The sequence below is a fragment of the Lepidochelys kempii genome, chromosome 7 (genome assembly GCF_965140285.1).
Source record: "Lepidochelys kempii isolate rLepKem1 chromosome 7, rLepKem1.hap1, whole genome shotgun sequence".
Classification (NCBI taxonomy): Eukaryota; Metazoa; Chordata; order Testudines; family Cheloniidae; genus Lepidochelys; species Lepidochelys kempii.
The window spans coordinates 48,097,374-48,116,990 of record NC_136386.1 but is presented as its reverse complement, the minus strand read 5'-3'; the positions used below and the strand labels follow the sequence as shown (position 1 = coordinate 48,116,990).

Below are 19,617 nucleotides of genomic sequence, written 5' to 3'. Positions count from 1 at the left end.
GCTCCCAGACGTTGATATGAAAGGAGAGCGTGGATGGAGGCCACAGGCACCGCATCTGAAGGTCTCCGAGGTGGGCACCCCATGCCAGGGCTGATGCATCCATGACCCGAGACAAGGAGGGCTGCAGACTGTGAAAAGGGACTCCTTCGCACACCACCCAGGGATCTAGCGATCACCGGAGGGAGGCCAGGACCCGCTCCGGGATGGTGACCACTAAGTTCAGACCGTCATGACCGGGGCGATAGACCGAAGCGAGCCAGGCTTGCAACAGGCGGAGTCGGAGCCTGGCATGCCTGGTCACGTATGTACAGGAAGCCATGTGGCCGAGAAGACTCAGGCAACTTCTTGCCGACGAGGTTGGGAAGCTCTGAAGACTCCAGATGAGGCCCATGATAGCTTGGAAACGAGCATCTGGCAGGAGGGCTTGCACCTGCACGGAGTCCAGAACTGCCCCAACGAATTCTGTTATCTGGGTTGGTTCTAGGGTCGATTTTGCTCCAGTAACTCCCCACTTAACGTCCTCTCACTTAACGTTGTTTCCATCTTATGTCCCTGCTCCATTACAGAACATGCTCATTTAAAGTTGAGCAATGTTCCCCTATAACGTCGTTTGACTGCCTGCTTTGTCCACAGCTGGCAGCCCCCCCTACTTGCCCCACACCCAGCGCCTCCCGCCCGCCGGCAGACTCCGCGGATCAGCGCCTTCCCCCTGCTCTCCCTGCTTCCTGCCCGCGGCAATCAGCTGTCTTGCGGCATTCAGGAGGCTGGAGGGAGGGACGGGGGAGGCTGCGCGCCGTGTCCTCACTCCCCCCCCAGTCTCTTGAACGCCGCAAACTGCAGGAGGCCGAGGGCTAAGAGCCTCCTCCATGAGGAGCTGCTTTAAATGGAAAGTCTCACTCCTTTTAGTCCGAGGATGAAACCCTCTACAGATCCTGCACTTCTCAGCTTGATGAGCCTCCCCCAGACACTTCAGGCAGGGGTCATGGGGGTCGCCCATTGGCATGGGCTTAGAGCAGGAACTGCAGGGCTTGAATTCCAGAGCTTTGGGCATAAGCCTAAGAAAAAGAATCGGGGAGGAGGGGAAAGCCCCCGAACCCAACTAACACGAAGTAAAAACCAAACTATAACTAACAACTATTAACTATTACGCTAGGGAGAGTGGAGAGTAAGCGAAGCAAGAATCCACAGTTCCAACGACCATCATGGGCGGTAAGAAGGAACTGAGAGGCGCCAGGTCAGCTGGGGTATATATTGAAGGCACCACTCCAGAGGGCTCCACAGCCAACCCACCGGGTCTTGCTAGGGTAAAACTTTCCGACGGCCGTGCACGCGGCACATGTACACCTAATTGGAATCGATATGAGCAAGCACTCGAAGAACTGCACCTCTCTGAGCCTTTAGCACACCTGTCTCTCGCCATGGGCCCCCTCAGGGAGTCTACTCACTCTGGACCCCCAGAGCCTCCACACCCAGAGGGAATAGTGCAATCCTGATCTCTAGACCAGAACGACTCTCAGTCAGCGTAAAACAGGAGGGTTTATTGAGCATCTGAACACAGCATAGGAAACTCTCTGGGCCCTCAAGCCTGGCTGCCCTCAGCACAGTACATCTGAGTCTCCCCTGCATCCAGGTGGGCTCTGCCTGCTCTCTCTCTCCAGTCCAGAGACCGCGGCATCTGATATCACCTGCCCCCAAGCCCCACCTCTGTCCTTTGTCTTCTATCCAGGTAAACAGGGTCACCTGGGACTCCTCTCAGCCGTCCTTTGTTCCCCACTGGCTGGAACCAGCTGATCAGGTCACCAGGGTCCACTCTTTCTACAGCCCATTCCTCCCACTGGCCAGAACTGGCTGTGACTCCCGAGCTGGGCCTCCCGGTCACCAGTCGCTGGGGTATCCATTCTCTCGGGCTTTGGCCAGGGTGCCAAGTTGTCACTGGTCCTCTAACAACAAATTCCCTCTCCCATCACTTTGTTAAACCAGTAACACCCAGGGAAACTGAGTCCCACCCCCTTTGAAACCATTGAAAAAAAAAATCAAGAAAATCCCCCACTTTGTTACACCTAACCCACAGGATTTCCTGTTATTCCAACCTGAACCCCCACCTTTCATAGCACCATCATATGGTGCTCCCCCATCACTCTAACCCTGGGGCTCTCAGAGACTGAAAACCACCATGTGACTAAATGGGGGACTAAGATGAGACCCACTGAATTAGTTTCTCAAGGGCCTGAGTGAGGATCTAAGCATGGCTTGCTAGAGATGAGCACCCAGCCCCCAAATTCCTCTGCTACCAATGCCAACCAAACCCCAGGAGCCCTCGCCCCCAGCTCTCATCTTGGCAGAGCCAGCCTCTTGTCCCGTGCTCTAGCAGACATCTAGACTAAAGAGGCAGCCACACTTAAACAGAAGGCTCAACAGCAGCTCAGAGAAACACACAGCTTGAAAACTTCTGCCACACATTAGGATGGGACTTGGACTTACTGGTGATGTAGGGATCAGAGCAGATAAGTGAAACAAAATGAAATGGAAGGGTGACCCTCCACACGAGACCTGGGCTTTGGGTGATCTACAAACTAAAGTGAGAGGCACTCTTTGAAATAATTGTTTATTGATACTGAAATTCCCGTATGTTTATTTCTCAGTTGACAAAACCTTCTTGTGTGGCTCTTTAAAAAAAGTCATCACATATGCACACTCCTCAATTTGGTAGCTGCCTCCCAGGGAAGTATACAAGCTGGAGTGGCATGGTCTTGTGGGGCTGGTTCTCAAGGAAAGCTTTTCCAGATTAAGTGCTCCCCACCCCTACCCTCCAAAAAAGCCCATCAGCACAGAGGAGGGGAAAAGGAGAGGGGAAACCAACATTTTAATCAAAGGGAGGGGAAAAAACAGAAAGAAGAATTGTCAAGAGCCCCACCATAAAACAGATTTGCAATCTGACAAAGAATCAATGCACAGATGATTCATCCAAGCAGCAGTGAACGCGCAGGTCCCACCCAGTTCAGAGGCTGCGTTACAATTTAAATCACCGCAAAAGAAATTGGAGAAAAAACAAAGTAGCAATAACACAAATGAAATTAAACCCCTCTAGGACTCCCACAGAAAGACTAGGGTTGATGTATGTCCATGGACTAGTCTCAAAGCTCTGTGGCCCCAGGCTTTTCAGTCAATAATTCATGGTAGGCAACTGCAGCAAGAGAGTGGTATTAAGCACTTACTTTGTAGCTAAACAGGCTTATCTAATGATCATAGCAAATTCCCAACTCAGGAATTCATCTTAGTCAGTTCTTGCCAGATAATCGGGGCCAGAGGGGAAAGGGTTAATATAGCAAAGGGATTAAGAAAAATTTCCTGCTCCTCAGAGCAGTAAGAAAACTAACTTTGAAAGGGAAAAAGGAAGTTGCAGGGTACTTTTAACAACCACCACCACAAAAGTAAAAGAGAGAAAGTACTGTATCACTTGCTGAGTTTGCTCTCTGGGATGCTGTGAGGGTCATCTAGTGGTCTAGCACACAGGCTTCAAAATCAGGACCTGACCAACCATGTACATGGCAAATCCTGAGGCCGGATGACACCAATGCCTCTGCCCAGACAGTGCCACAGCCACTACTGAGGTGTACACAGTCAGCTAGCTCCAGTGGTGGCTACTGGCAGAGGCGGCCAGCGTAAGGCCTCTCTGGACAGAACAGTCCACGTTCTGTGCTGAAGAGACATGTGAGTCCACCCCCCTCGGTGGTTGATGCCCAGCCCTGATTAGTGTCTTTGAGGAACCTCACATCACCATAGAAAAAAGCGAATGAGAACCAGAGCCCCAGCAGGAGAGAGAGCCCTTCCAAGGAGCCAGCATTGGCTAACAGTTACCACCCAGAGACAGTCTAGAGACACGGCATCAGCCAACTGTGGCTATTAAATGCTGGAATGAGGTAGCCCTCTCCCCTCGAGGTTGCTGGAGGGGTCCCCCTGCTCCCTGCAGACAGCATCACTGGGGAGCAGAGAGGAGTGAGAGAAGATATGAGGGATCACTCTGACACACAGAGATGGGGAAGGGGAGGTGGTGTGTTCACAGGTCACAGCTGAGGGGAGGCGTCCTCAAAGGTGATGAGACTGGACTCCTGGCTGGCTCCTTTCCCTGCAGCACTGGCATCCCGGCTACTTTGGCTCTTCTCAGGGAGCAGCGGGCTGTCCGCCTTGGCACTTCCCTCATCCTCATTGTCCTCCATGCTGGGCCACGCTGACTGGTCCTCCACGCGTTTCAACCGCTCATTCAGTGCCTTCAGGGCGAGTTGTCTGCAGGACAAGGATGGACAGGGTTAGTGCAGGATCAGCTTCAGACACTCCCAGGGAGACAGGACAAAGTACGTGTTACAGCATGCTGGGCACTTCATGGGTATTTGGGGGGTGGGGGGAGATCTCCCAATGCTTCTATTGACCATCTGTCCAGCCCAAATCACCACTAGGGTGGGAGCAAAAGAACTCCAATACAATAGCCCTGCTCAGTTCCCCCCCCCCCACTCTCCTTTTGCTGCATTTCTGCCCCACTTCCTCTGGTTCAGTCTCTGAGTGGCTACTGTTCCCCACACACCTCCTGCTGGCTCATAACTCTCTCCACCAAACCTGCATGCAAGCTCTCCATCCCTCTCGCTTCAGGTGTATCTCCCTTTTATTCTGGCTGCTACTTCTCCCAGTCTGTGACAGGTTTACGGTTTAGTCCAGCCCCATCTGCTCATCACCCCATGGCAGAGCACCCTCAGCAGCAGCAAAGAGTTAAGGATGTGTCTCTGCACCTCCTCCACACCACCTATCTCCAGGAGAGGCAGTAGGGTTTTTGTGTCAGTTTCACTTGGCTGCTCTTGCGTGGGAGATGCTATGGGCAGTAGTGAATGCACCAACACAGTCCTTCTTAGTGGGTATGCCTTGCAGGGGAATTTCACAGTGCAGAGGCCTACGTGCCAGGGAAATGCAGAGCTCCTGCAGTTACTCCCCAGATCTAGCCACCAGTAAGCACAGACCCTCCTGTGGCTATGTCTTGGATAGCCTTGCTAAGATCTGAACAGATCAGGATCTCCTGAAAGGTAGCAACCCACCAGGTTAGGCCATCAACACGAAGAACCACATTTGGTAAAAACACCGCTGAATGGGATTTGGGAGGTTCTCCCAAGGAAGAGAATCTTTCAGGATCTTGGCTTCAGTCAGGACAGCATCTGAACCAAGACCCTCTTCCTGCTGCCCTCCCCAAGTATGGTCAGTTGCACTTATGGGTATATCCCTTGCGAATGCAGCATTGATATGAGACCCATGAGATTGGCAGAGACCACCTTTTACTATATGTCTGAATGCTCCTACAGGGCCCTGATCCTAACTGAGACTTGTAGGCACTATTGATTAGTAATAAATACTAATAGGGACTGGGCAGCGATTCTGTGATCCAGTTTAGGCAATAGAAGGATTTCAGCCAGTCTGAACACAGAAGAGAACATTCTCCTCCCACACACTACACTGAAATCTTCAGAGACAAAGGACAAAGATTTCAAACACTGGCCTCTGAATTAGGGCCCCTAGGTCCTCACTGGGAGCTCACAGTGGCTCCTAAGATGTGTATTTGGACAATCTGACTGGTTGGAGAGTCAACCCCTTCCTCCCTGGTCCTTCCACCTAACTCCTGCCCCCAAACGGACACTGCTGGAGTCCTAGAAGGCAGCACGACCAAACTGCAGCTTCCCTTCATTATTAGTATGATGTCATTTGAAATATGGTGCTGGCAGAGAAGCAGACAAGGTAAGAGAAGCAGCTTATCGAATGCCTCAGCTTATCGAATGTAGCGTTAGATCACTCAGGAGTACTGTTCAGTGCCACCGTTACTCTTCTGCTGATAACATTATCCCCCCCCCCTTTTCTGGGATTAATGTCAGCTCATCAGCTGAGGTCAAGCCCCCACCCTTCTGAAGGGAAATTCTGAAGAGCGTGGGAGTGTGTGTAGAATATATGCATGCCAGGAGATTACATTTGGTGCAGGCCTGGGGGCATCCTGTGCCCCCATCTGCCCTGTGTTAACCAATGTCCACCCCCTCCTGGGAGAATCTTCCCTAGGTTGCTCCTACACAAACTGCTTCCCCCAAGCATGCTGGCAGGAAATGCAACTGTCATTATGCAAGTATGCATCCGATGAAGTGAGCTGTAGCTCACGAAAGCTTATGCTCAAATAAATTGGTTAGTCTCTAAGGTGCCACAAGTATTCCTTTTCTTTTTGTGGAGTGAAACTGGCATCATCCTTATCAGTTTTACTCCTGCTGCCACTGGGGTAGGAGGGACACAGGCTTCATCCTGAGGCATAGGGAGGTAAGAGACTGAAGAGGAAGAGAGAAAGAAAGGAGGTGGAGGAGACTGACAGGTCAGAGGGTGCAGCACACATTGGCCAGTGGTTTCTTGTTCTTTGGGCCAGAAGAGGCTGGGAGAGCTCTTGACACAGTGCAATCATTGCCTAGGGGTGGGAAGTGCCATTTCAGGCAACGCTCTCCCATCTAGCTGCCCCCAGCTGGGAGAAAGGGTCTTTGAAGGGGAAGGAGTAAAGGTAGCCTAGGAGATACCACTGCTGGATAAATATAAAATTACAGATTAGAGATAGTTTAAATCTGATTAATGAAATATATCCATGTTGTAAAGAGACCCTGACTAGCAAGTAGAAGGAATACCTTGAAACAATGAGTCATAAGGCCAGAGGGAATGAAGTGTGGAGGACGTCTGGTTCAAAGACTAACTGATGAGATAAGGGGACGTTTCTAAAAAGGCGGCCTCTGACCCATACAGGTCATAGCGGATGATTTTAAATAAAATGAACAGAATCGGTCTTAAAATGAGCCAACATGGCCCTTCCCACTCCCCACACCAGTGTGAAAGCTTATGTGAGCCCCGGTGCATTGAAAAACTGTTAGTCCGCAAGAAGCAGGGGAGGCAAAGCCTTGAGGATTGTAAATATTATCTGGATTAAGATTGGAAATAAGGATGAAGTATCTCCAACTGGTTTTTAGCTAAGGTCAGTAACTGGCAATGACATCTCTTGTTTGTTGAAGGGCAGCAAAAGTAAACTCTTAAAAGGTTCATTGCTAGCATCTGCCTGACTATGTTGGAGCAGACCAATATGGGTCTAAGCACTCTTGGGTTTAGCCCATTGAGTGTAAATATCTTGATCAAATGCTTATGTGTTGTTACTGTATTGGGTGTAGTAAATTGCTTATTATTTAGGCTTGTTAGGCATGTTCAAAGCAATTGTATAAACACCATTTGGGCTTTGGATTTAATAAAGGAATTTATGGTCTAACTAGCATTGTAATAATACCTTGCGCAAAAATTAATAATTCCAACACCACCCACAAAAACAAGAAGGGAGTGGTGAGACAGTAGCAGAGAAGCAAGAAGAGAGGGAAAGGCAGAAACAAGGACCCAAGACAAAGGCCTGTTAAACAGAGAAACCCATCTCTAGAGCTGTCTTTTCCCACCCCATGTATCCAAGGTAATTTAACCCTCATTGCAGCAGGAAGCCAGACCAGAGAAGTTAAGATATATGAAGCCAAACGGGTGCTTTATCTATTCTACATCAAAACAAGGACATTTGTTTTCCAAGTCAGTAATGGATTACAATGCAACCCTCACTGCAAGCCCCTTGCAGAGAGTCTGCTCTGAATCTGCACTGGCCATTGACTCACACTTGCTGTGCCACATTATCTAGGAGCGCTCACTGTCTACTGGGAAATTATGCTGCATGGTGCAAGATGCAGCACGAGACACATTCCAGCTCTGAGTCATTTCTGTTCACTGCCCAGCCACAGTCCAAGAGCCTGCCAAATTTACTTATTGGCTAGAAGGAGGGGAGGAAACAATTGTCTCTTCCCTAGAGGCAAGTTCCCTCCAGGACATGGCTGAGGTATACTGACAAGGTAACTGTGGCTGGGGAGTTTGCACTGCTGCTGCTCATCAGATCCCCATTTCTGTGGGTCGAGTCTCCTGGGCTCTCAAGCTGGCTGCTTTCTCCAGTGCTAAAGTTGCTTTAAAACGTAACCTGGTGTATGTATCCAAAGGGAACAACTCCACATGAGTGCCTGGGACAAGGACGGACTAGACCAGGGATTGGCAAACTTTTTGGCCCAAGGGCCACATCTGGGTATGGAAATTGTATGGCGGGCCATGAATGCTCTTGAAATTGGGGGTTGGGAGGGGGTGAGAGCTCTGGCTGGGGTGCAGGCTCTGGAGTGGGGCCAGAAATGAGGAGTTCAGGGTGCGGGAGAGGGCTCTGAGCTGGTGCAGAGGGTTGGGGTGCGGGTGGAGAGGGATCTGGCTGCAGGTGCAGGCTATGGAGTGGGGCTGGGGATGAGGGGTTGGGGGTGCAGGAGGTTGTTCCAGGCTAGGATGGAGGGGTTTGGAGGGAGGGAGGGGGATCAGGGGTGGGGAAGGGGGTTGGGGCGCAGGAGGGGGATCGGGGTGTAGGCTCTGGGTGGCACTTACCTCAAGCAGCTCCCAGAAGCAGCGGCATGTCCCCTCTGAAGCTCCTACATGGAGGTGCAGCCAGGCAACTCTGCACGCTGCCCTGTCCGCAGGCGCCATCCCTGCAGCTCCCAATTGGCCACAGTTCCCGGCCAATGGGAGCTGTGGGGGCAGCGCTTGGGGTGGGGGCAGCGTGCGGAGCCCCCTGGCTACTCCTACGTGTAGGAGCTGGAAGGAGGACATGCCGCTGCTTCTGGGAGCTGCACGGAGTGGCGCAAGCCCCCGACACCACTCCCCAGCTGGAGTGCCGGAGGGGGGCAAGCCCCAGGCCCTGCTGCCCAGCAGGAACTCGAGGGCCGGATTAAAATGTCTGGAGGGCTGGATGTGGCCCCCGGGCCATAGTTTGCCCATCCCTGGACTGGACAGAATTTAGCAGGTCTGCGGTAACTGCATGAGACTCAGTGCAACACCAACATGAGCCACAGGCCTAAGCCTGTTCCAGATCCCACCGTACCTCACCATCTTAATAGGACCCACCTGAGATTTCCTCCTCAGCTCATACACAAAGACACCACCAAATGAGAGTACTTGGAACCTGGGTCGGCTGGAGAAAGAGGAAGCACTTGAACCAGCAACATGCGCCATTGTTATTGCTCTCCCAGAGCTGGTTTAGTGGAAAGCAAACTGTCCCACCTTCTCTGAGGCAGGGCAGGGGCCAGGCAGGTCTAGACCCACCCATAGCTAAAGGCCTGTCCCCTCAATTACAGGAGAGGAAGCACTAGATCCAGGCTACAATTAATTGCTGGGGACAACCAAAGAGAAAACAGGAATGGGCTTGAGATTAAAGGCTGGAAATCAAGGAACCAGAAGGGGACGCAGAGCAGAGCACCCCAGACAGCACCACCACTCCTCAAAGGCATCCCAGGAATCAGTAGACACTGCCCAGAGATATAAGCGGACAAGAAATAGGCCCCACAGGCACAGAGCACCCTTCCTCTCCCCCACTCCCAGCCCCCCCGCCCACAGCCAGCTTTCTTCTCCTGGTACGATGGATGGTCATCTTGGCTAGCACCAAGAGGAAGCTGACAAGCAGGTCCCGTGACATCGTGGGGCCGTGGATGGGTTGTGCAAGAATCAGATTCAGGGAAAAGTGCAACCAGAACCTCAGTAAGAGGTTTTGGAGGAGCCAGAAGAGGGGCTGCAACCTGACACATTCTGTATACACGTGCGCCAGGGTCTCCCTCTCCCCACAAAAGGAACAGGTGTAGGGGGAAGTTTGTGAATCATGCCAGGTACACAACAGTGCTCACGACACTGTGGAGGAGTCACATCCCCAGTGGGCTGTGAGATCAAAGTGGAGCACAGACTGGTTCTTCACCCTCAGCAGGTGGCAGCAGGCCCTGCCACTTGGTGTCAGAGTGGAACCAAAGGGTGAATAAGTGGATAGTATGAAGCATGAGCATGTACAGATGTTTCCTGGTCCTGGTTCAGAGGTGGACCAACTGGCTGGATGTCGTTCAGCCAACTTAGATAGCATGTCGGGGGCAGCTGAGGAGGCTCATGGGGCAGGGGCCTGATGAGGAGTTCTGGAGGGCTCGGGTGAGTGGAGAGCACTCATCTACAGGACCCACTCGAAGAAAGTAAGAGAAGCAGGAGGCTAGGCTGCCCTCACTTCATGACAGGAAGGGCAGAAAAGGTGGGGGAGTTGCATTGTACATAAAAGAGCAGTACGGCTGCTCAGAGCTCCGGTATGAAACTGCAGAAAAACCTGAGAGTCTCTGGATTAAGTTTAGAAGTGTGAGCAACAAGGGTGATGTCATGGTGGGAGTCTGCAATAGACCACCAGACCAGGGGGATGAGGTGGACGAGGCTTTCTTCCGGCAACTCATAGAAATTACTAGATCACAGGCCCTGGTTCTCATGGGAGACTTCAATCACCCTGATATCTGCTGGGAAAGCAATACAGCGGTGCACAGACAATCCAAGAAGTTTTTGGAAAGTGTAGGGGACAATTTCCTGGTGCAAGTGCTGGAGGAACCAACTAGGGGCAGAGCTCTTCTTGACTTGCTGCTCACAAACCGGGAAGAATTAGTAGGGGAAGCTAAAGTGGATGGGAACCTGGGAGGCAGTGATCATGAGGTGGTTGAGTTCAGGATCCTGACACAAGGAAGAAAGGAGAGCAGCAGAATATAGACCCTGGAATTCAGAAAAGCAGACTTTGACTCCCTTAGGGAACTGAGGGGCAGGATCCCCTGGCAGAATAACATGAGGGGGAAAGGAGTCCAGGAGAGCTGGTTGTATTTTAAAGAATCCTTATTGAGGTTACAGGAACAAGCCATCCTGACGTGTAGAAAGAATAGTAAATATGGCAGGCGACCAGCTTGGCTTAACAGTGAAATCCTTGCTGATCTTAAACACAAAAAAGAATCTTACAGGAAGTGGAAGATTGGACAAATGACCAGGTAGGAGTATAAAAATATTGCTCAGGCATGCAGGAGGGAAATCAGGAAGGCCAAATCACACCTGGAGTTGTAGCTAGCAAGAGATGTTAAGAGTAACAAGCAGGGTTTCTTCAGGTATGTTAGCAACAAGAAGAAAGTCAAGGAAAGTGTGGGCCCCTTACTGAATGAGGGAGGCAACCTAGTGACAGAAGATGTGGAAAAAGCTAATGTACTCAATGCTTTTATTGCCTCTGTCTTCACGAACAAGGTCAGCTCCCAGACTACTGCACTGGGCAGCACAGCAAGGGGAAGAGGTGACCATCCCTCTGTGAAGAAAGAAGTGGTTCGGAACTAGTTAGAAAAGCTGGATGGGCACAAGTCCATGGGGCTGGATGCTCTGCGTCCGAGAGTGCTAAAGGAGTTGGTGCATGTGATTCCAGAGCCATTGGCCATTATCTTTGAAAATTCATGGTGATTGGGGGAGGTCCCGGACGACTGGAAAAGGCTAATGTAGTGCCCATCTTTAAAAAAGGGAAGGAGGAGGATCCTGGGAACTACAGGCCAGTCAGCCTCACCTCAGTCCCTGGAAAAATCATGGAGCAAGTTCTCAAGGAATCAATTCTGAAGCACTTAGAGGAGAGGAAAGTGATCAGGAACAGACAGCATGGATTCACCAAGGGCAAGTCATGCCTGACTAATCTAATTGCCTTCTGTGACGAGATAACTGGCTCTGTGGATGAAGGGAAAGCAGTGGATGTATTGTTTCTTGACTTTAGCAAAGCTTTTGACACGGTCTCCTACAGTATTCTTGTCAGCAAGTTAAGGAAGTATGGGCTGGATGAATGCACTATAAGGTGGGTAGAAAGCTGGCTAGATTGTCGGGCTCAATGGGTAGTGATCAATGGCTCCATGTCTAGTTGGCAGCCGGTATCAAGTGGAGTGCCCCAAGGGTCGGTCCTGGGGCCGGTTTTGTTCAATATCTTCATAAATGATCTGGAGGATGGTGTGGATTGCACTCTCAGCAAATTTGCGGATGATACTAAACTGGGAGGAGTGGTAGATACGCTGGAGGGGAGGGATAGGATACAGAAGGACCTAGACAAATTGGAGGATTGGGCCAAAAGAAATCTGATGAGGTTCAATAAGGATAAGTGCAGGGTCCTGCACTTAGGACGGAAGAACCCAATGCCCAGCTACAGACTAGGGACCGAATGGCTAGGCAGCAGTTCTGCGGAAAAGGACCTAGGAGTGACAGTGGACGAGAAGCTGGATATGAGTCAGCAGTGTGCCCTTGTTGCCAAGAAGGCCAATGGCATTTTGGGATGTATAAGTAGGGGCATAGCGAACAGATCGAGGGACGTGATCGTTCCCCTCTATTCGACATTGGTGAGGCCTCATCTGGAGTACTGTGTCCAGTTTTGGGCCCCACACTACAAGAAGGATGTGGATAAATTGGAGAGAGTCCAGCGAAGGGCAACAAAAATGATTAGGGGTCTGGAACACATGACTTATGAGGAGAGGCTGAGGGAGCTGGGATTGTTTAGCCTGCAGAAGAGAAGAATGAGGGGGGATTTGATAGCTGCTTTCAACTACCTGAAAGGGGGTTCCAAAGAGGATGGATCTAGACTGTTCTCAATGGTAGCAGATGACAGAACGAGGCGTAATGGTCTCAAGTTGCAGTGGGGGAGGTTTAGATTGGATATTAGGAAAAACTTTTTCACTAAGAGGGTGGTGAAACACTGGAATGCGTTACCTAGGGAGGTGGTAGAATCTCCTTCCTTAGAGGTTTTTAAGGTCAGGCTTGACAAAGCCCTGGCTGGGATGATTTAACTGGGAATTGGTCCTGCTTCAAGCAGGGGGTTGGACTAGATGACCTTCTGGGGTCCCTTCCAACCCTGATATTCTATGATTCTATGAACAGTGTGCCCTTTCTGCCAAGAAAGCTAATGGCATTTTGGGCTGTATAAGATGCCAGCAGATCGAGGGACGTGATCATTCCCCTCTATTCGACATCAGGGAGGCCTCATCTGGAGTACTGTGTCCAGTTTTGGGCCCCACACTACAAGAAGGACGTGGAAAAATGGGAAAGCGTCTAGCGGAGGGCAACAAAAATGATTAGGGGACTGGAACACATGACTTATGAGGAGAGGCTGAGGGAACTGGGATTCTTTAGTCTGCAAAAGAGAAGAATGAGGAGGGATTTGATAGCTGCTTTCAACTACCTGAAAGGGGGTTCCAAAGAGGATGGATCTAGACTGTTCTCAGTGGTAGCAGTTGATAGAACAAGGAGTAGTGGTCTCAAGTTGCAGTGCGGGAGGCTTAGGTTGGATATTAGGAAAAACTTTTTCATTAGGAGGCTGGTGAAGCACTGGAATGCGTTACCTAGGGAGGTGGTGGAATCTCCTTCCTTAGAGGTTTTTAAGGTCAGGCTTGACAAAGCCCTGGCTGGAATGATTGAGTTGGGGATTGGTCCTGCTTTGAGCAGGGGGTTGGACTAGATGACCTCCTGAGGTCCCTTCCAACCCTGATATTCTATGATTCATGGAGCATGACACAGGACATGCAGGGTTGGCAGCCCCATGCACCGGCCAAGGGGTCCACCCAGTCCCTCTGATCGTAATCCAGGAGGTCTCTGATTCTGGTGGTGCCAGCCAGGACAATCCTCTGGCATACCAGAGAGGACTCCACCACCTGCACACAGATATGGCGGGTTGCTTAGCAGCGGTTCTGTGAGGAGGTCCTCCCCCTCAGTGGCAGCTGCAGACCTGGTCCCCAAGACTGACTTGCAGGTCCTGAGGAGGTCCTGGGAAAAGACTGGCAGCTCAGAGAAGCCTCAGGGGAGACCTCTTGAGTGGAGGCAGAGCACAGGGGCTGCAGCTAGCACCTCTCTGAACAAATCAATTCACCCTAGGAAGCTTTAGTGAATCATGCTGAGACCCAGATGCTCTCTGATGTGACTAGAATATTGGTGTCAAGACATCAGCAGGGCAGGAATACCTATTTCCACCCTCACTGCAGGCACTCAGCTTCCACTGATGTCAACGGCAGCTTTGTACGTGGCACAGCTGCAAATCTGTGGCCTACCCTGGAAGAGAATTCTGCCTAGTTTTTAAAACCACTCCCCATGCCCTTTTCTCCTGTCTGCTTAAACCCATCACAGACTTAGGACAGAGAGCTGCTTCTGCAGAGGGACTGTTCACATCAGCCTCTTCACTGCTTTGCCTAGTGCCCATGTCCACAGCCATCTGCAGTCCTCATTGCCATTGTCTATACACCCCACGTTAGTCAGAAAGGCCAAAGCAACTGGGCTCTGTGAGAGTCAAGCTGTGTGGGTCCAGGAAGGGACTGAAGGATTTCAGATACAACTACTGCGCAGGCACTTAGGGCTCCCAGTGGCTCACCCTAACAGAAAGGCTGGTCATATGCCCTCTCCGCTCCCACAAGGCATATGCACCTCTGCCTGTTTAAGCAAATGATGTGTCACCAGGGAGGGAGACTCCAGAGAAAAAACACCCACATCAAGGAAACTGACTCTCTGGGTAAAACACTCAGCGTGGAGCTCAGAACAAGCCACAGGGGCAAGGGGCTGCAGTGCCCACATGGTCTGCACCTGCTCCAGAGTTAGCCATTCTAAAAGGCCAGGGAGCAGGTGTACTCTTATCTGTACCCCATCACATGAGCAGGATCAACCCTCTATCCTGAAACACGAAGCTTTCATTTAAAATTCAGCCAGCAGTCATTGTGAGGCAATAGCGTCAGCACTTCTGGATGAGCTACGAGAAGCCAGCTTGACAGCCAGCTCTGAGGAGGAGGAAAAGATGATCTGGCTAGCAGGACATTTCAGAAGCCCAATCCAGCCCAACATTGCAGGCAGCTAGGAAGGTAATATGAAGCTGAGAAGAGCTTTCCTCCACACAGAAGGGCTGGATTTCCAACCCTGAAGAAAGCTCAGATCTAGGGCATCAGCAAATATGTACAGATGGTTTTTATTATAAGTTCTGCAACTGCACTGGAGCCAAACCCTCCCTTTCCCCTCTAGGCTTCCTCCCTCAGTTCTCCAAACCTAAGCAAAACAAAGCATCAGCCTACCCCAAGAATACACCTTGACTACAGTGCATCCTATAATGCTCTGGATACCTGGCATTGGCAGCTGTTGCGGAAATGGGGAGTGCAATGGGGGGATTCATAGCAGAGGGCACATAGCAACGAGCTGAACTGTCAGTGCATGTTGTATTCTAGTTATTTGTTTTCCTGCACTAAAAATGTTCTCCACCCGGACATGCAATCTCATTTCAGCTCCTTCCCTCCCCTCTAGCAGGATCCTCCACATCTCCAGTACTCCTAGCAGGACTCCTCCACTTTAATCCCTCCTGGCCGGTGATGCCACCTTCTGACAGCGGCTACCTATGAACATTCCTACTTAACCTGCCAGTGGAGGGACAGAGGGGTCCTCTCTCCACTGCACTTTTATCCTCAATCCCAACAGACCATCTGCAACCAAGAAACCATACAGTTGGGTGGGGATTTAACCCTTCGCCAACTCTCTTTTATCCTCAACTGATATAACAAAAGTCTGTTCCACAGCACAAAGCAATACATTATGACTTCTGCTTTAGGGAATGGCCACACAGTTGAATGCCAGGTGGAAAGCACCTGAGGCTGGGCAGCTACCTAGAAGGCCCAGAAAAGGCTTGAATAGAGACTGGGAGTGGATGTGTCATTACACAAAGTAAAACTATTTCCCCATGTTTATTTCCTGCCCCCACTGCTCCTCGGACATTCCTGTTAACTACAGGAAATGGCCCACCTTGATTATCACTACAAAAGGTTTTCTCTCCCCCCACCCTCGCTGGTAATAGCTCATCTTAAGTGATCACTCTCCTTACAGTGTGTATGATAACACCCATTTTTTCAGGTTCTGTGTGTATATAAATCTCTTCACTGTATTTTCCACTGAATGTACCCGATGAAGTGAGCTGTAGCTCACGAAAGCTTATGCTCAAATAAATTGGTTAGTCTCTAAGGTGCCACTAGTACCCCTTTTAGTGTTACCTTGTCCATTACATTGAGCCTTCATTAACAAGAACATGATTAGTTGGCAGCTCTTTTCAGCAGGTTCTTAGCTCCATTTCACATTGTATACTCCAAGCTGGGGTTGAGACTTATTTAAGCAAATCTTCCCTGAACAGCCTGTGGGAAATTACCAACTGAGCAGCCGTGGAGATGTGGCAGCTGCTCAGGTTACTGCCACCTCTCTAGCTCTAGCAGAAGCTTGAATCAGTTACCATTATTCGAAGCCCTATCTCCCCCAAACAGGACTAACCTGAATACAGGGAAATGTTTACACTGAAGACAATAAAATGTGAAGGTTTCTTGCCTCACTCGCTTTCGAAACTCATGAAACACACAATCAGATTGCACAGGAGGTACAGTCAACTGAGAAGTTAAAGGGAATGTGTGCAAAATCTGACCATGAATAAAACAGTTCATGAAAACAAATTTACAATAGTGTTTGCAATTTTTCTTTTTAAATAGTTTGCCATTGAGTTCAAACCCAACCAGCTGCCTGGGTTCAAAAATCCAGGAAATGAAAGCGACTAGAAATGGTGAAACTGACTCAGCTCATTCTCTTCCCCATTTGGGAAAAGGGAGAAAGAGTAAACTAGCATGACTGGCAAAGAGCAAAATAAGGCCCCAGTCATGTGGAGACTCATGAACCTTCAGCCCACTGATTTCAACAGGAATATTCTTGCACTTAAAGTTAAGCATGTGCACAAGGACTACATTATTAAAATGGCAAGGATCTAAGCCATGTATTAGGAACAAAGTTAATATTTTTTAAAAAGGAAGGTTCAACAGCTTCCCTTGAATTCTTAAATGGGAATGATGAGAAGGCTCCCACTTCTAAAGTGAGCTCCAGTGCTGATGGAATGTTCTGGTTCGATACTCAGAAGGTCCCTTTCCTTGGGTGGTTGTATTTTTCTTTTTTTTCTTTTCTTTTTTTTTTTTTTTGCAGGTGGTGGGGAGAGAAGAATAGTAAGAGGTGAACTAAAAGGATTGCCACCTGCTGACCTCAGGATTTCATTCCCCTTAAGAGACCTTGTCTGTAGAAGGATCCCCCTCAGAACTTCTTGTGGTTACCATCGCTGAAGTTTCACTAGCAATAGCAATGGTTGGAGTGCTACTGTGCACAAGGCATGAGTGTTTTTAACAGTGTGTGAGTAGATCTGCTCTCAGTAGAACCAGATGACATTAGGCCCTAAAATGCAGCTGTCCCTCACCAGGGCCTCCATTGCTGCTGTCACTAGTAGGGCTGCAACAGGGAAAAAATCCTAGCGCAGACAATAGTTGATGGCTCCCCAATGTCAGATTCAGGGGGTAAACACAGAGCCCTGAATTCAGATTGAGAAAGTCAAGTAAAGGAGGGGCAGATTTTCAAACATTCCCTTTTTAAAAAATAGTCCTTGTGATAGTGGTCCCCAACCTTTCTGTGGGAATAGCACATTCCTATTCCCAGAAGACTGTGGCGGGCGCCAGACACCCCGTTGCTGAAATGCTGCCGAGAAACAGCAACGCTTCTTGGCGGCATTTCAGCAGGCGGTTCTCCGGTGGCGGCATGGTGTCTTGTGGGCGCACACAACTGCCCCGGCGGGCGCCATTGCTCCCGCGGACACCGCGTTGGGGACCCCTGCCTTATAACATTTAAACCTAGACATAGTCATTTGAAACCAAGCAGTTTTGTTGTCTTATTAAAACTCATCTTAGTTCTCCTTTAGTAGGTATCTAGCACTGGGTATGCTACATGAACTCATGATCTCTAACCACACAATATATTTCAAGGGAACATACAATACCTTCTCCTCTCAGCATCCTGCGGGTCTGTTCCAGGCAGGCTGATAGTGATGGATGAAGGAGCACCCACATCATAACGCTTCACTGTTTTCCGACAAACTTTTACCTTCACCAAGATGCCATGCACCAAGTTGGCCACCAAACCAATCACGGGCTGCAGGATCTCGGGGAAGAACGTGGCAAAGGCAAAGTGGTCCGACATATCTCCACGTCCCCTACTGTGCCGCTGGTAGAAACGAAGATAGATCCAGCTGGAGAGGACCCCAAAGCCATAAGAAGCCAACAGGTTGCTTTCAATTAGGGTGGTCAGCCTCAGAACAGCCAGGATAAGGAGTAAGAGCATAGGGACCACTTTCATCCGCACCTGGGGCACCTTCAGGACAGTGCTGTCGCCCATGGTCTGCTTGAGGGCCACTAAGACTCCACCAAGGAAGCCCAGCATGCCGTGGATGCGAACAGTAAACAGGTACAAGAGATTGAAGGAACCCACGTAGGTGAGAAAGTAGGCAAAGGCTCCCAGAAGCCCCACTGAGATATTCACAACTGCAAAGAAGATCAGGAGCTCCAGTGCTCCCCACAGGGGCTCCAGCAGCCTACCAGCCAGCACTACTGTGGCCAGGCTCACACCAACGTCCCAGACATGCTTCTCCACCACACTGTGTGTGGCCAACGTCCAGATCCAAAAGTTGGGTGGAAAGAGGTAACCAGGAGTCACGCCGAGCCCGAACACCGTGTCCACAGCAAAGGATAGAAGGTAGAGCAGGATGACAGTGGCACAGATGGACTTCACTACCACACTGGTGCTGGCCAGCACAGCTAGAAAATGCTGCCGGGCTACTGGGAGGTACCGGTTCATGTTGAATCTCTTCCCACACACACCTTCGCTGAACCAGTCAGGGGCCTTGATCTGATACTTTTTGGGGAGTCATGCATCCAGAAGCCCCCTCTCCAACTCTTCCTCAATATGGATAGAGTGGACCTCAGTCCTGACACCGGCCACCACAGGCCCCGGGAGAGGGGGGACGACAGAGCCTCTCCGCCCTGCTGATCAGCCTCCCCGGAATGGCACAGCAGGGGACCGTTACCCTGCCTACCAGAGAAGCCAAGAGGGACGAGCCCAGATTCTCTTGGCCCTGCCACCCAAAATGCTCAGATACCCCAGAGCCCACTGGAGTCCCTCCACCCCACCCCCCTGCACGCCGTTACCCCACCGCCGCTCGTCCGCCCCACCCCGTGCCCCCTGCCTGTCCTGCCCCGCTCGTCCGTGCCCCTTGCCCCGGTTACACCACCCCCCGCTCGTCCGCCCCACCCTGTGCCCCCTGCCCCCGGTTACGCCACCCCCTGCTCGTCCGCCCCACCCTGTGCCCCCTGCCCCCGGTTACACCACCCCCCGCTCGTCCCTTACGCCAGCGGGCGGGGCAGAGCCCGGCTCCCCTTGGCCGTGTGCGCACGGGCGGGGGTGGCCGGGTCCCTGGGCCTGCCCCTCACGCCCCGCTTCACCTCAGGGGGCTGGCCGGCCTGCCCCGGGCCCGACCCCGCAGGCCTCACTCAGCCTCGCCGCCCCCCGACCCCGCCTCCCGCCCGGCTGCGGCCCCGCTCGACACCCCACGCCGCTGAGCGCTCCCCCGGGCCAGGCCGCGGCCGCCTCAGTCACTCACTCCCCCGCCGAGAGGCGACACGGACAAACACGGCACTGCGCCTGCACGCCGCCCTCGGGGCCCGCCCGGTGCACGCCGGGAATTCGAGTCTCGAGGCTGGGCACTGCCACGGGACGCAACGGGGAGAAGAACGACACGTCCCAGCATGCACCGGGCTGGCCGGAACCAGGGCCGCCGTTGGCGAAAAGGGTGCT

General features: G+C 51.3%; 1 protein-coding gene across 1 annotated transcript; it reads right to left on the bottom strand.

Annotated features, from left to right (window-relative positions):
- Positions 1-2,591: 2,591 nt before the first annotated feature.
- TMEM115 (transmembrane protein 115) lies at positions 2,592-18,952 on the bottom strand. Its single transcript, XM_073352561.1, has 2 exons — positions 17,768-18,952; positions 2,592-4,284 (listed from the first exon to the last, which is right to left on the bottom strand). Exons 1-2 carry the CDS (start codon positions 18,619-18,621, stop codon positions 4,065-4,067), a joined length of 1,074 nt encoding a protein of 357 aa, XP_073208662.1. The 5' UTR covers positions 18,622-18,952; the 3' UTR covers positions 2,592-4,064.
- Positions 18,953-19,617: the final 665 nt, after the last annotated feature.

Bases quoted from the DNA above. Each gene is read 5' to 3' on its own strand.
- TMEM115 (XM_073352561.1), bottom strand. From the start codon at position 18,621: ATGAACCGGTACCTCCCAGTAGCCCGGCAGCATTTTCTAGCTGTGCTG. The intron at 4,285-17,767 runs GTATTGTATGTT...CTTGTCCTGCAG, and splicing joins CAGGATGCTGAGAGGAGAAG to ACAACTCGCCCTGAAGGCAC.